Raw genomic sequence first — 14,285 nt, 5'->3', positions numbered from 1 at the left:
TCTGGAGGAGGCCTCCGATCGGATGCTTACCTTAAAGACAGCACTGCTGCTAGCGCTAACATCTCTCAAGAGAGTGGGGGACCTGCAGGCCCTTTCGGTGGCCCCTTCTTACATTGACTTTGCCCCAGGGTTGGCCAAAGCATTCCTTTACCCAAGAGCTGGGTACGTACCCAAGGTCCCATCAGCAACACCACAGCCAATAACGCTCCAAGCGTTTTATCCTCCTCCATTCGTGGAGCACGACCAGAGGAAGTATAACTTAATGTCCAGTAAGAGCACTAGACACTTACGTCCACAGAGCTGCCCTGTGGCGTAAATCAGAGCAACTCCTGGTTTGTTACGGCCCCCCTAAGAGGGGATGCCCGGCTTCCAAGCCTACTATCAGTAAGTGGATAGTTGATGCCATCTCTACTGCATACGAGTCCTCTGGTCTCCCATCCCCGATGGGAGTCAAGGCTCACTCAACTCGAGGCGTTTCAGCCTCCAAAGCTCTGATGGCAGGTGTCCCTATCCAGGACATCTGCAGTGCGGCGGGTTGGTCCTCACCTCTTACGTTCGTTAGATTTTACGAACTCGACCTCAGAGCCACTCCTGGCTCAGTCATCCTTCAGCCCTAGCGAAAAGGCTAGGCCCAGAGGTCAAAAGGCGCTTTCCTTCTATAAGGAAAAGAGGTTTTACCCCTTTTTGGTCTGGCAATTTCCCCAGACAAAGGCGTATTACTCTCCTCATCCCTCGGTGTCCTGACTGAGGTAGATTATTCCTCCTGGTCTGGCAGGTCCCCAGACAGGAGATGGATCCCCACCATCTTGGCCTGGCACCTCCCAGGCAAGTGGTGTGTTTCTCGCCTCGTGTGCCCGAGGGCCGAGGCCTGTATTCCTCTCGTCTGGTGGTTGATCACAGACAGAGATGTACTGCCTCTCGCGTCCTGGCAATTTCCCCAGGCGGAGCTATTCTAGTGTCCTGGCAAGATCACCAGGCACTCCTTATGTCCCTCTTGTACTGGCTGTAACGCAGACAATGGACTACCACTTCTCCTCGTGTGCCTGAGGGCCGAGGTTCATTAATCCCTCTTGTCTGGTGGCTGATCACAGACAGAGATGTATTACCTCTCGCGTCCTGGCAATTTCCCCAGGCGGAGCTATTCTAGTGTCCTGGCAAGATCACCAGGCACTCCTTATGTCCCTCTTGTACTGGCTGTAACGCAGACAAAGGACCACTATTTCTCCCCGTGTGCCCGAGGGCCGAGGTTCATTTATCCCTCTTGTCTGGTGGCTGATCACAGACAGAGATGAATTCCAGTGTCCTGGCAAGATCACCAGGCACTTCTTGTGTCCCTTTTGTACTGGCTGTAACGCAGACAAAGGACTACCAATTCTCCTCGAGTGCCTGAGGGCCGAGGCTCATATATCCCTCTTGTCTGGTGGTGGATCACAGACAGAGATGTGTTACCACTCGCGTCCTGGCAAGATCACCAGGCGGAGTTACCACGGTGTCTCATCAGGTAAGTATTCTAGACACTGTTTCCTTCTCGGTCTTGCGAGACCAGACGAAGGACTACTTTGACCTCGTGTGCCCGAGGGCCGAAGCACTCTCCCTCTTGTCTGGTGGGCTCCACAGACAGAGATGTATTACCACTCACGTCCTGGCAAGTTCCCCAGGCTGAGATTTGTTCCTGTGTTCTGGCAAGTTTCACCAGACACAACTTTTCCACCCTTGGCCTAGCAGACACTAGACAGGGCCTTGGAAATTATGGGGGCGTTGATACCTCGTTCCCCAAAGCGTTTCAGGACGCAGTGTTGAGTTGCCGGAAGGTAACCCTGGTTCCCTGAGGGAACGAGACACTGCGTCTCGGACCATAATTCCCGCATCCCTGCTGCGCTCGCTTCATTCCTATGAGCTGACGCCAGCTTCAAACGCACATGCTTTTATACTTCCTGGTCGCTGACGTCACCGCGCCTGTGACGTCACTCCTGTTTCTCATTGGACGTTGGACTATGACTCAGAGTGCGGCCCGCCAATGGCGTTCCCCCAAAGCGTTTCAGGACGCAGTGTCTCGTTCCCTCAGGGAACCAGGGTTACATACATAACCTGAGACGTTCTTTAAAGAACCTTTGACTGAATGGTTCTTTGTGGAACCAAAAATGGTTCCTCTATGGCATCACTTGTAGAACCTTTTAAAGCAGCTTTATTTTTAAGAGTGTATGTGTATATTTTTCTTAAAAGGAAAGTTCACACAAAAATTAATAATTTGTCCCATGACCTTGCTGCCAAGCTTTACTGTTTGAGCTACAAATGCTTATTTGTGACTCTGGACCACAAAACCAGTCTCAAGTAGCAAAGGTATATTTGTAGCAATAGCCAAAAATACTTTGTTTGGGTCAAAATGATCGATTTCTCTATTATGCCAAAATCATTAGGATTTTAAGTAAAGATGAAGATTCAATGAAGATATTTTGTAAATTTCCTACCATAAATATACCAAAACTTAATTTTTGATTAGTAATATGCATTGCTAAGAACTTCATTTAAACAACTTTAAAGGCGATTTTCTCAGTACTTTGAGCCTTTGAGCCATTCAGCCTTTCGATAATGTATAAATCTCAATTTAAGAAAATTGTCCCTTATGACTGGTTTTGTGGTCCAGGGTCACATGTGAGAATGCTGAGAATGCTATTATAATTAGCCAGTTTGTTCCTGCTCTACATTATAACCCGTCTACAGATGACTGGATCTCCTCGGGTTGGCAGGGAACTCATAGTCAGTGTGGAATTCCTGAATCCCTATAATTTCATCCTGCAAAAGGTTCAGCTCCGCCTTGATGGACCTGGTCTGATACCAACAAAACTGAAAGAATACAGGTAACGTTTATATTTATATCACACTGGTAGGTGAAATATAGCAAACACAGATGGATGTTGCATCAACTACTCCACTTTACTACAATACTTTACTACAATATTTTGTCTCTTTTATGTTTCCACCTGCAGCCAGATATTACCTGGTGGCTCTGTGAAATACAACGTCTCGATGGTCCCCCGAACTGCAGGAAAGGTGGTGCTGATGGCGTGTCTAGATAGCACGCCACTGAGACAGGTTACCAATCAGATGGAAATTGAAGTAGTGAAATAATAACGAACGCCAAGAGCATCAAGGGAACAAGAGAGAGAAAAGACAGGGAAATGAATCAGAGTTGCCAATACCATTGCTATGTTTTGCTTTGCTTCAGTAACATTGTTTTAAAAAAAATATGATGAAATGTTACATCTCAAATCACCATAAAGTTAAAAAAAGGTTCACTTAGAAATGATGTTGATACTCATGTTTTTCCATTACTCTTATGACTGACTTTGTTCTGTGGAACACAACAGATGGTTTTAAAATATTAAAATAAAATCCATTTTCATTTCTGGCTTTTTGAATCAGAAAGTGTGAGAACTGAAAATAATGAAAAATCTGTAGTGAAATCTGTACTAACTCTAATAATCTCAATGTATTGTTGTTTTACTCTGCTATAATGTCATGGACTCTGTTGTACTAATGCAAGATAACAATAAATGTTTAGCATGGAAGCTTTTTGGTGGATTTTATTATTCATTGCAATTTTTTACTTGGACACCAACACATCAAATTCACATATTTATAATTAATAAGATTAATAACATTAACTGCAAAAAAATGCACCTATTTTAATAACTGCTTGTCTATCTGTGGAAAAGGAACCACTCTAAGTATTGTTTACGCACACATAGTGGAGACATCTAGACTACTATTGTTTAAATATAGTTATAAATACATAATGTACAGCCTAACACTAACAGAAAACCTTCTGTTTTAAAATTAGTTCCTTTTTATATATCATTTTTACAAATGAGGAGGTCCCAAAGAGGTTTTGTCATATTTAGCTCACTTTTAAGTACAGAATTGTCTCAAAATATGGTTAAACGGGTACACAATTATTGTCCCCAAATTTGGAATTTAAAATTGAGAATCCAAAAAAAAAAAAAAAAAAAAAACTCATTCTCTAAGCATTATTTACCTCATGTAAAGGTACCCTTTTCACAAGACTGTGGTGATGCATTTCAAAGGTCATCAGTATCATAAATCCTCAAAAGTTTTTTAAATTGTGATAAAAAACTTTTACATTTATAACACAATACTTTGTATTACATCACCTTTGAATCAAATGTGACCCTGGACCACAAAACCAGTCATAAGGGTCAACTTGAGATTAAATAATTGATGAATTGAGATTTATACATCATCTGAAAGCTGAATAAATAAGACAATATTTGGGATACAACAATTTGAAAAACTGCAATCTGAGGGTGCGAAAAAAAAAATTGAGATAATCACCTTTAAAGTTGTCCAAATTAAGTTCTTAGCAGTGCATATTACTAATCAAAAATTACATTTTAATATATTTACTGTAGGTACATAAATTTACTAAATCTTTTCGTTAAACATGATCTTTATTTATTATCCTAATGATTTTTGGCAAGAAAAATCGATAATTTTTACCCATACAATTTATTGTTGGTTATTGCTACAAATATACCTGTGCTACTTAAGACTGGTTTTGTGGTCCAGGGACACAAATTACAAAACAACAACAACACTAATGCAACAGTGTTTCTAATGCAGTGTCTATGGGAGGGATGATAAATTTGACATTGCTCCGTCTTTTGACTTTTATTATCAGTCTCTCTGAGGTTTTTTTTTTTCTTTTTTTTTTAAAAAGGCAAGAAAACAAAGCTGTGAGAGGCTGAAATACAGTGTTTGATTGATTGTAATGTTGTTCAGCTGACAAAAATATATGTAAATATTTTTCATCTTTATTTCTTAAAGTGATGTGCTTGAGAGGTAAAGAGCTCCATGTAACTATGGTTTGACAAAACAGTTCAAAAATGCACAGATGAAAAATTCAGGCTTGCATCAACATGCGTTTTTACATCAGTTTAGCATTTGTTAACACTATCGGGTAGGTTTAGGGTTTGGTTTGGTTTGGTGTAGAGCATATTTCCAACACGATATTTGAACTCTGAACTGCCACCGCAATAGGTATAGAAACATAATAAAAACACAGCAATATGTACCTATATCAACTTAATTAAAACATGTCAGCGTTTACATATTGACCTTGTGTTTTAGCGCCACTCAGTGGACATTACTCTGAGAAATTGCCCTGAAATGTGCAGTAAGTAAGGTAAAAACTATGGTGCAGAAAAGTGAGGTATGTAAGGGATAATCAACGGCTTGCCGTGCGTTAAAGGATTTTAAATGCACGATGTGGAGGCTAATAACCGCCCGACGCGAAGCGGAGGGTGGTTGCCTCCGCGAAGTGCATTTTAAATCCTTTAACGCACGGCAAGCCGTTGATTATCCCGCTTATTCCATGGTTATAGACAAATTAAAACTAGGATTGATATTTGCAACGCAAAATTTGACTGAATGGATAAAAAAGACGGTTATTTTCGTCAGTTATGACACGCAGCACTAGCATTCTGGCCGCTTCAAATCAGACTCAGAGATTAAATAGTCCGGTAAGATCACATTTATTTGAATGAAATTTAGCATTTACTTCAGTAGATTATCGATCGACCAAGAGAGAGTGTGAAGGCAAGAGAGATGACAGTTGTGTGTGTGCGTAACGTTACCTGCCTGCTGTGCGTCTCTCTCTACAAACAACGATTCATTCAAAAACAGCAGCTTTACTACCCCGTTGCTGAGGAATATAATGTAGCGATCTAGTATCTAGGATATTTTAATAAGGATCGCAGGCAAACGCTGACAAGAAGTTTATGTATGTGCGCAGCACAATGCGATCTCCGACTTCTCTCTCTCTCTCTGTGCTTTTGCGTGCATCAATTAAAGCAGCGCATTAATATAGAACGGTGATTAAACTGACTTGGAACTACCTGTGCATTAAACGGTTTTACTGCACACCTGCCAGCCAATCAGAATCCAGTATCCAGACATTCCATGGAATAAGTATTTTTATGAGACTGGGTTGGAATGAATGCAATAAGTGCACTGTAAAAAATTATGTAATCAAAGTCATGACAGCATTTTTTCCCCCCATTGCTTTAATTAAATGTAACCAATTTCAACTTAATTTATTAAGTTATATGAGATTTTAACTTGATTTCTTTTTAGTCAGTTGAAGTTAAAATAGTTTGTACTTTTAATCATGCTTAAAGATTTAATGCATGTACAGCATCTTTTTAAAATTCCAAATGGTATACATTAAAAGAGTAGTTCACTTTCAGAACAAAAATGTACAGATAATGTACTCATCCCCTTGTCATTCAAGATGTTCAAATCTTTCTTTCTTCGGTCGTAAGAAAATTATGTTTTTTGAGGATTTCTCTCCATATAACGGACTTCTATGGTGCCCCCGAGTTTGAACTTCCAAAATGCAGCTTTAAAGGGCTCTAAACTATCACAGCTGAGGAAAGAAGGGGCTTATCTAGCGAAACAATCGGTTATTTCCTAAAAACAAAACAAAAAAACAATTGATATACTTTTTAACCTCAAATGCACGTCATGTGTGTACTCTGTGTAGAGATTAAAAAGTATTCAAATTGTAAATGTTTTTAGAAAATAACCGATTGTTTCGCTAGATAAGACCCTTCTTCCTCGGCTGTGATCATTTAGAGCCCTTTGAAGCTGCATTTAAACTGCATTTTGGAAGTTCAAACTCGGGGGCACCATAGAAGTCCACTATATGGAGAGAAATCCTGAAATTTGTCCTCTAAAAAACATAATTTCTTTACGAATGAAGAAAGAAAGACATGAAAATCTTCGACGACAAGGGGGTGAATACTTTATCTGTACATTTTTGTTCTGAAAGTGAACTACTCCTTTAACGATATTAAGAACAAGCATAATATATTTAGAAATTAAAAGTAAGCTAATTTAATAAATACTGTTAAATATTGTTGTTCACTGTTAGTTTATGACATCTAATAAAAACAGCATTAACATTTAATTTAAAATTCCTAAATGCACAAAACAAATAATTAAACCCCTGTAAGTGAAAAACAATGAAATACTATGATCTATACTCCAATATATTCTGCTATAAAAGTGTTTTATCAAGTGCTGCATTATTGCTGCAATAACTGTTCTCTTACTGTTTATAACTGACTGTTTGTATAACCATAACAAACTAAATTGTTCAGCCAATGGCATATTGCCTGGGTCACCACTGTCTGTTAAATCCTTTCATTTAGCTAATATCTCTAGTTCCTACAAAGGGGTGCAATAAAAAAAAAGCTTTGACAAAGTTTTAGTAAAAACTTTTTTTGAAAACATCTAAGAAATTGCTAGTAAATTTCTTGAATTACTAAAAATGGCAAGTAACACATTTAATTAAACATGAAATTTTTAATATTTGAACGACTGAAATTACTTCTAAAACATACTCTAATAATATTTCCAACTCATAAAACATTTTTTTAACAATGCATGCTTGCTTAACAACAGGGGTTAATAAAATGATAAAAAAGGTAAATTAATAAAAAAAAAAATAAAAAAATTACATATTTTATTTATTTACCTGCATATCATGTGACCTTTAACTGTCATCAGGTGTTGTTAAATTACTGAAATATTAACTTAAAACTTTACATACTGTACTTAACATTTAAAATGAAGGGATTCAAAGTAATCCCTGATTTACAGCAATAAACAGTAAAATTCCATTCCCAGAAGGGATGTTTGACATTATATTTCTATAAAAATGTCCATTTCTTTCTTATTGTTGTTATAAAGTTATTAATTATGCATTGTTAACTTCTCATGAAGTTTAGGTGAAATATGTGGAACAGAACAACATAACCTCTCATTTAGGTCAAATGCCTTAAATAATGCCAGCATGTCACAAGTTTCACTTCCTTGTATTTTCATGTCAATACAACTCATTGACATGCCCTTGAGCCACTTCCTAATATCCAACAGAACAATATATATTTATGTAAATTACATTTGTAATAGTTCATTTAGCCTAATTTAGCAACTTAAACCTCCTGACTTTTAGTTTGATGCATTGTGATGTAGAGATTTACAGTTTATCTATAAAGTATCGCGATTAAACTATTCATCTAAAAATAGACCTAGAGTTCATTGAAGTTATAGGCCTACATTTGATCAGTGACAAAAACATATTTTTTACATTAAGGGGCAATTTTTGCCCCCTTAAATTTATTTCCATGGTCATTTTTAGAGATTTTTTTCTCTAATCATTATCAAATATTCTTATTCATACCCCTGGCAAATTCTGACTTAAAGTTACTTTCATTCAACCAGCATTTTTTTTTTTGGCCGGAAATAACACAGGCTTCTCCCAAAAGATAATAAGATGATGTACAAGAGGCATCATTGTAGAAAAAAAAAAAAATTCGGTAACACTTTCTATGAAGCCTGTATTTATAATACATTATAAGGGTATTCTTAGGGCATTATAATGAATGCAATATGCTTCATAATATGTTATATCATCTCATTAGTATTCATAAGAACAGTTTTAATGTATTATAATTTTTACTTATTTGTGGTTATAGCTTTTAAGAATCATCATCGTTATAACGTATTATAAGTCTCATATCTTGCCATGTTACTCATGTCACTTTACTTAAAGCATACAAAGACCACTTATAAATAATTCTAATAATATTTCCCAAAGAACCCTAAGATCAGGCAGTCCCTCCAGAAAAACGCGATTATGCGATCGCATGATTCCATGCATAATCAGCCAAAGTCCGCATATTTATGCGGGGGACGCATTTTTTCAAATACGCCGCACTTTCGCCGCATAAATTGCAGATTTCCGCGCGCAAAATATGCGGGCTTGCATGATTTCATAATCCCATTTCCGTTTGGGTCTTTGTCTTCGTTCTTTCGAGTAGCCTACTATTGTGGTCGCGCGTTGCCGCGACGTTCTGTCTTGCCTCACTTCATTTTCGCGAGCCTGACCAGTCCACATCTAGTGTATTGGACATCGAGAGATTGTGAGACCCGAATATTAATCCGTGTGGCCGTTTGGCCATCCCCGCACTGTTTCAACTGGAGGACTGTGTTTGTGGGGTTCGTATGGTACCATTAGATTGTTGTGTGGATGAAATTATAAGTTGATGTGAGTGGTTTGAGTGTGGTCTGTTTGTTTATTGTTGGAAGCGTGTGCGAGTGTGTATATGTACGAGTGTGTGAGCGTGAGAAATCGGTACTAAGGGTTGTGAGTTTGCGTGATCTTATGGAGTAAATTTTGTTGTGTGTATATTGTTGATGGACCAGGTGTAATGTGATTGCATCTGTTATTTTGTTGCTTTTCTATTTTTGTTGATCAATTTTTTTTTTTTTTTTTTTTTTAATTGATTTGATTTGATTTGATTTATGGTCATTTGATTTTTTTTTTTTTTTTTTTTTTCGTGTTTAGATGATTTTGACTTATGACTATTTGATTGTATTCTTTGTGTGTGTGTGTGTGTGTGTGTGTGTGGTTATTGATTTGTGTCAATTTGATGTTGATTTTGTTAATTTTGTTGGACGGGCTAAGGAGTGCTGACCACTCTAGGTCCATGTTAATGGGTACCCTTGTTCACTGAGTGATTTTGTTCTTCTGATTTTTACACGTGTCATCTGAATACACGTGTGTTTGTGGTGAAATGAGTACATTAGTGTACGTTTGAAGTGCGTAGTGAAGTGGAATTGGGGTAGGTTGGTTATTTCTCCTTGCCATCTGATGTGTTACTTTTGATTTGTCTAATTTGTTTATTTTTTTTTTGTTTTGATTTGGAAGCCATATTAACCCCTTGTGTCCTTCATTGTGTCTCTGTGTTTAGCTTTTATCCCAGTAATAATAAAATATTGTATCTTTTTTTCTATATTCACGTCTCTGCTCTATTCTTGTGGGAACAGACCTGGGTGTCTTTGACCATTATTTCTCTGGGAGAGATTCCCAGGGTGGAGTAGTTGATGTTATAATTATAATTGAGTCCAGAATAACGAAATTCACCCCTTACGGTCGGTGCTACATCTGGCAATAAGTGTGTTGGGGGAATCACTTTTTTCTCTCTTTTTCACCAAACCGCAGTTTTTGCAAGTTCCCGCAGTTTTTGCAAGTTCCCGCAGTTTTTGCAAGTTCCCGCAATTTCATTGCATAAAATTGCATAAATATCCCGCATATTCAATCGCATTTTTTAAGAAAACGTGCCGCATAATCAAGAATTTTTGCCCGCAACAATCACAAAAAAACGCCGCGTTTTTCTGGAGGGACTGATCAGGCATCAGATCAGATGAATGTGTAATGACACATTTGTATTATCAGTTTGATTATTTTGATAGTACCCTTTAGACAGCTTTTGATAAGTAACTCTGCAACTCCATGTCAGCTAGCAGTAATTATTATATAAATGTATGCTAACACTAAATTTTGAAGTTTCCCGAAAAGACAAAATATTATATTATATTATTAGTAACTTTTCAAGTATGTGAACCTTCTACCTATAGCCTATCTTAACCTAAGTCTACTAATACTCTAAGGAGTGTTAGTTGACATGTAGTTGGAAAGTTTAAGCTTATAGAAAATACAGAAATCAAAACCACAAAAGAAATTATCACGGTTTTGAGCACTTTTGACCTGATTCAGCATGTGCATGGGCCTACACACAATCGTGGACACACTCTTGATTTACTCATCAGTAAGGGTCTAAACATTTCATCCACTGTTATCAAGGATGTAGCACTATCTGATCACTTCTGTATTTTCTTAGATATATTGATCTCTGCTACCACTGAATCTAGATCTGTCTCTGTCAGAAAGAGATGCATTAACAATAACACTAGTGTGCTATTTATGAAGGCTATATCTTCAATGCCAAGCATTTCTGCAGACTCTGTTGATCTTCTCCTGGAGTCCTTTGACTCAAAAGTTAAGAATGTCTTTGATGCCATCGCACCTGTAAAAATCAGAATTTCTGGCGAACAGAAATCGCCGTGGAGAAAATCAACAGCAGTACAGAGTATGAAAAGACAATGCAGAAAAGCTGAGCGGATGTGGCGGAAGACGAAACTCGAAATTCACTATAGCATCTATAAAGACAGCCTTCATGCTTTCAATGCTGAACTAGGTAAAGCTAGACAAATGTTCTTCTCAAACCTTATAAACAGCAACTTAAACAACACTCGCACTCTTTTTGCTACCGTTGAGAGACTAACAAACCCCCCTAGTCAAATCCCTAGTGAACTGCTCTCCGACAGCAAGTGCGATGAGTTTTCTTCCTTCTTTTCTGAGAAGATCAATAATATCAGAAAGACAATAAGCTCACCCTCAAGTTATGCAGAGGTCAGACAGATTCGACCGCAATTTCAAAAAGAAGTCATTATGTCTACTTTTGAAGCAATCGATAGCAACATTTTGGAAGAAATAGTACAGCACCTCAAATCGTCAACCTGCCACCTTGACACACTTCCCACATCTTTTTTCAAAAGTGTGCTTAACTGTTTAGAAGCAGATCTCTTAGAAGTGGTGAACACCTCACTTCTTTCTTGGACTTTTCCAAACTCCCTGAAAACTGCAGGTGTTAAGCTCCTTCTGAAAAAGAGAAATCTTGATAACACCATATTGAGCAACTATAGACCAATATCAAATCTTCCTTTTATAGGCAAGATTATTGAAAAGGTTGTTTTTAATCAGCTGAACCACTACATAAACTCAAATGGATACCTGGACCATTTCCAATCTGGTTTCAGACAACATCATAGCACAGAGACAGCACTCATAAAGATAATAAATGATATTCGACTAAATTCTGATTCTGGCAAAATATCAGTGCTGGTATTACTAGATCTCAGTGCTGCGTTCGACTCTGTCGATCACAACATTCTTCTAGATAGACTGGAAAACTGGGTTGGGCTTTCTGGGATGGTTCTCAAATGGTTCAGGTCATACTTAGAAGGGAGAGGCTATTATGTTAGTATTGAGTCCCACAAGGCTCAATTCTGGCGCCGCTGTTGTTCAGCCTGTATATGCTCCCACTAAGTCAAATAATGAGAAAGAACCAAATTGCATATCACAGCTATGGAGATGATACCCAGATTTACCTAGCCTTATCGCCAAATGACTACAGCCCCATTGACTCTCTCTGCCAATGCATTGATGAAATTAACAGTTGGATGTGCCAAAACTTTCTTCAGTTAAACAAGGAGAAAACAGAAGTCATTGCATTTGGAAACAAAGATGAAGTTCATAAGGTAAATGCATACCTTGATGCTAGGGGTCAAAAAACAAAAAATCAAGTCAAGAATCTGGGTGTGATTCTGGAGTCAGACCTCAGTTTCAGTAGCCATGTCAAAGCAGTAACTAAATCAGCATACTTTAATCTCAAAAACATTGCAAGAATTAGATGTTTTGTTTCCCGTCAAGACTTGGAGAAACTTGTGCATGCCTTTATCACAAGCAGGGTGGACTATTGTAATGGTCTCCTCACTGGCCTTCCCAAGAATACCATTAGACAGCTGCAGCTCATCCAGAACGCTGCTGCCAGGATTCTGACTAGAACCAGAAAATCAGAGCATATCACACCAGTCCTCAGGTCCCTACACTGGCTTCCAGTTATGTTTAGGATAGATTTTAAAGTACTTTTACTTGTTTATAAAGCACTCAATGGCCTAGGACCTACATACTTTGCAGATATGCTCACTGAATATAAACCTAACAGACAACTCAGATCACTAGGATCGAGTCAGTTAGTAATATCAAGGGTTCACACAAAACAAGGGGAATCCGCTTTTAGCCATTATGCCACCCACAGTTGGAATCAGCTTCCAGAAGAGATCAGATGTGCTAATACATTAGCCCCATTTAAATGCAGACTCAAAACTCATCTGTACAGTTGTGCGTTTATTGAATGAGCACTGTGCTACGTCCGAACAGATTGCATTATTTTATGTATAATCATTTTTACTGTGTTAATTAATTTTAAATCAATTCTTAAATCTTAAATGTTCTTAAATTTTATGTTTTTATTGTTGTGATTATTATTTTTAATTTTTATGATTTTTTATGCTATTATGATTTTAATTCCTTTTATGTACAGCACTTTGAATTGCCATTGTGTATGAAATGTGCTATATAAATAAACTTGCCTTCCCTTGCCTTATAGTCAATAGACTAAGGGGACCATCAAAATAAAATGTAATATAATCTAAAAAATAAATGTAATATGATATAGTCCATTATTAATTAAGTAGATTTAATATGACGTCCATTGTGTGTTAAAAATAATCATAATCTAAAAAGTTATTAACCTCAAATACTCAAGTATTATAATGTATTTGTTACGGAAGCAGACGGACAAGAAGGTAAGTGAATATTAAACAGTTTATTTTCAACAGATGAGCAGCAGAAGGAGAATGACGTGCACAAATGAGTAAGTATCTCAATCTTGTATAGTTCGTTGATGTATTCCATGGTTTGATGAAGATCTGGTTTCTTTGCAGGAACGACGGGAGGAGAAGGTGGATTCGCTGAGTGAGTCTTCTGAAAACTTACGACACACACACCGCTGAATGGATCCAGGATCGGTGACAGACGCACACTCCCCGTGGATAGAGCTGGATGGATCTGCACAGACTGGAATTGGACAAGAACAGGTAAGCAGCAACAGGTAGGTAATCTTTGTGAACTAGAGGAGAGAAGCACAATGAGTCCGCTTCGTAGGAACGTGCCCGGACAATGAGAGGTGCGTGGTGTGTGCTCTTATAGGGGTGTGGCTGATTAGGTGCAGGTGTGTGTGATCAGTATTCAGGTGATTGTGATCGCTGGGTGATAGTGGTGGAAGAACCTGGCCAATCCGTGACAGTATTATAATTGTTGTTATGATTTTTCATGAGATGATATAACATATTACAGTTTTTTATAATGCATTGTGCATTTATTATGGTGCCTTAGAAATACCCTTATAAAGTATTATAAATAGGGGCTTCATAGAAAGTGTTACCAATATTTCTCAGCTTTTATTTACATTTGATCAAAAAGTGGCATGTCCAAAATTATTCATACCCTTTGCAAACTGTCACAGTCAATGGGAAAATCCAAAGTTCTATACCATTCCAAATAGTCCACGCTGTTCTAAAGCATCCTAATTACCCTGAATTATTGGGAACAGCTGTTTTAATCAACTCAACAGGTGAAAAACAGAAGCTCTCTGCTGTTGGTTTGTGGACAGTCATGGCTAAGACACTGAGGTGCTCACTGAGGACCTGCGGATGTGCATTGTGGCTGCTCA

General features: G+C 37.9%; 1 protein-coding gene across 3 annotated transcripts in view; it reads left to right on the top strand.

Annotated features, from left to right (window-relative positions):
* The window catches only part of f13a1a.2 (coagulation factor XIII, A1 polypeptide a, tandem duplicate 2), a 41,359-nt gene that overhangs the window by 11,916 nt on the left and 15,158 nt on the right, over positions 1-14,285 (top strand). For 2 of the 3 annotated variants that reach the window (XM_073831067.1, XM_073831066.1), the window contains exon 14: positions 2,722-2,858. In XM_073831067.1, coding sequence (XP_073687168.1) covers positions 2,722-2,858 — 137 coding nt within the window. Of the gene's footprint in view, positions 1-2,721; positions 2,859-2,987; positions 3,570-14,285 lie in introns of those variants that run through there. The other variant, XM_073831068.1, reaches the window with a different exon arrangement.

Source organism: Garra rufa, chromosome 24, assembly GCF_049309525.1.
Source record: "Garra rufa chromosome 24, GarRuf1.0, whole genome shotgun sequence".
Classification (NCBI taxonomy): domain Eukaryota; kingdom Metazoa; phylum Chordata; class Actinopteri; order Cypriniformes; family Cyprinidae; genus Garra; species Garra rufa.
This window is presented reverse-complemented; position numbering and strand designations above follow the sequence as displayed.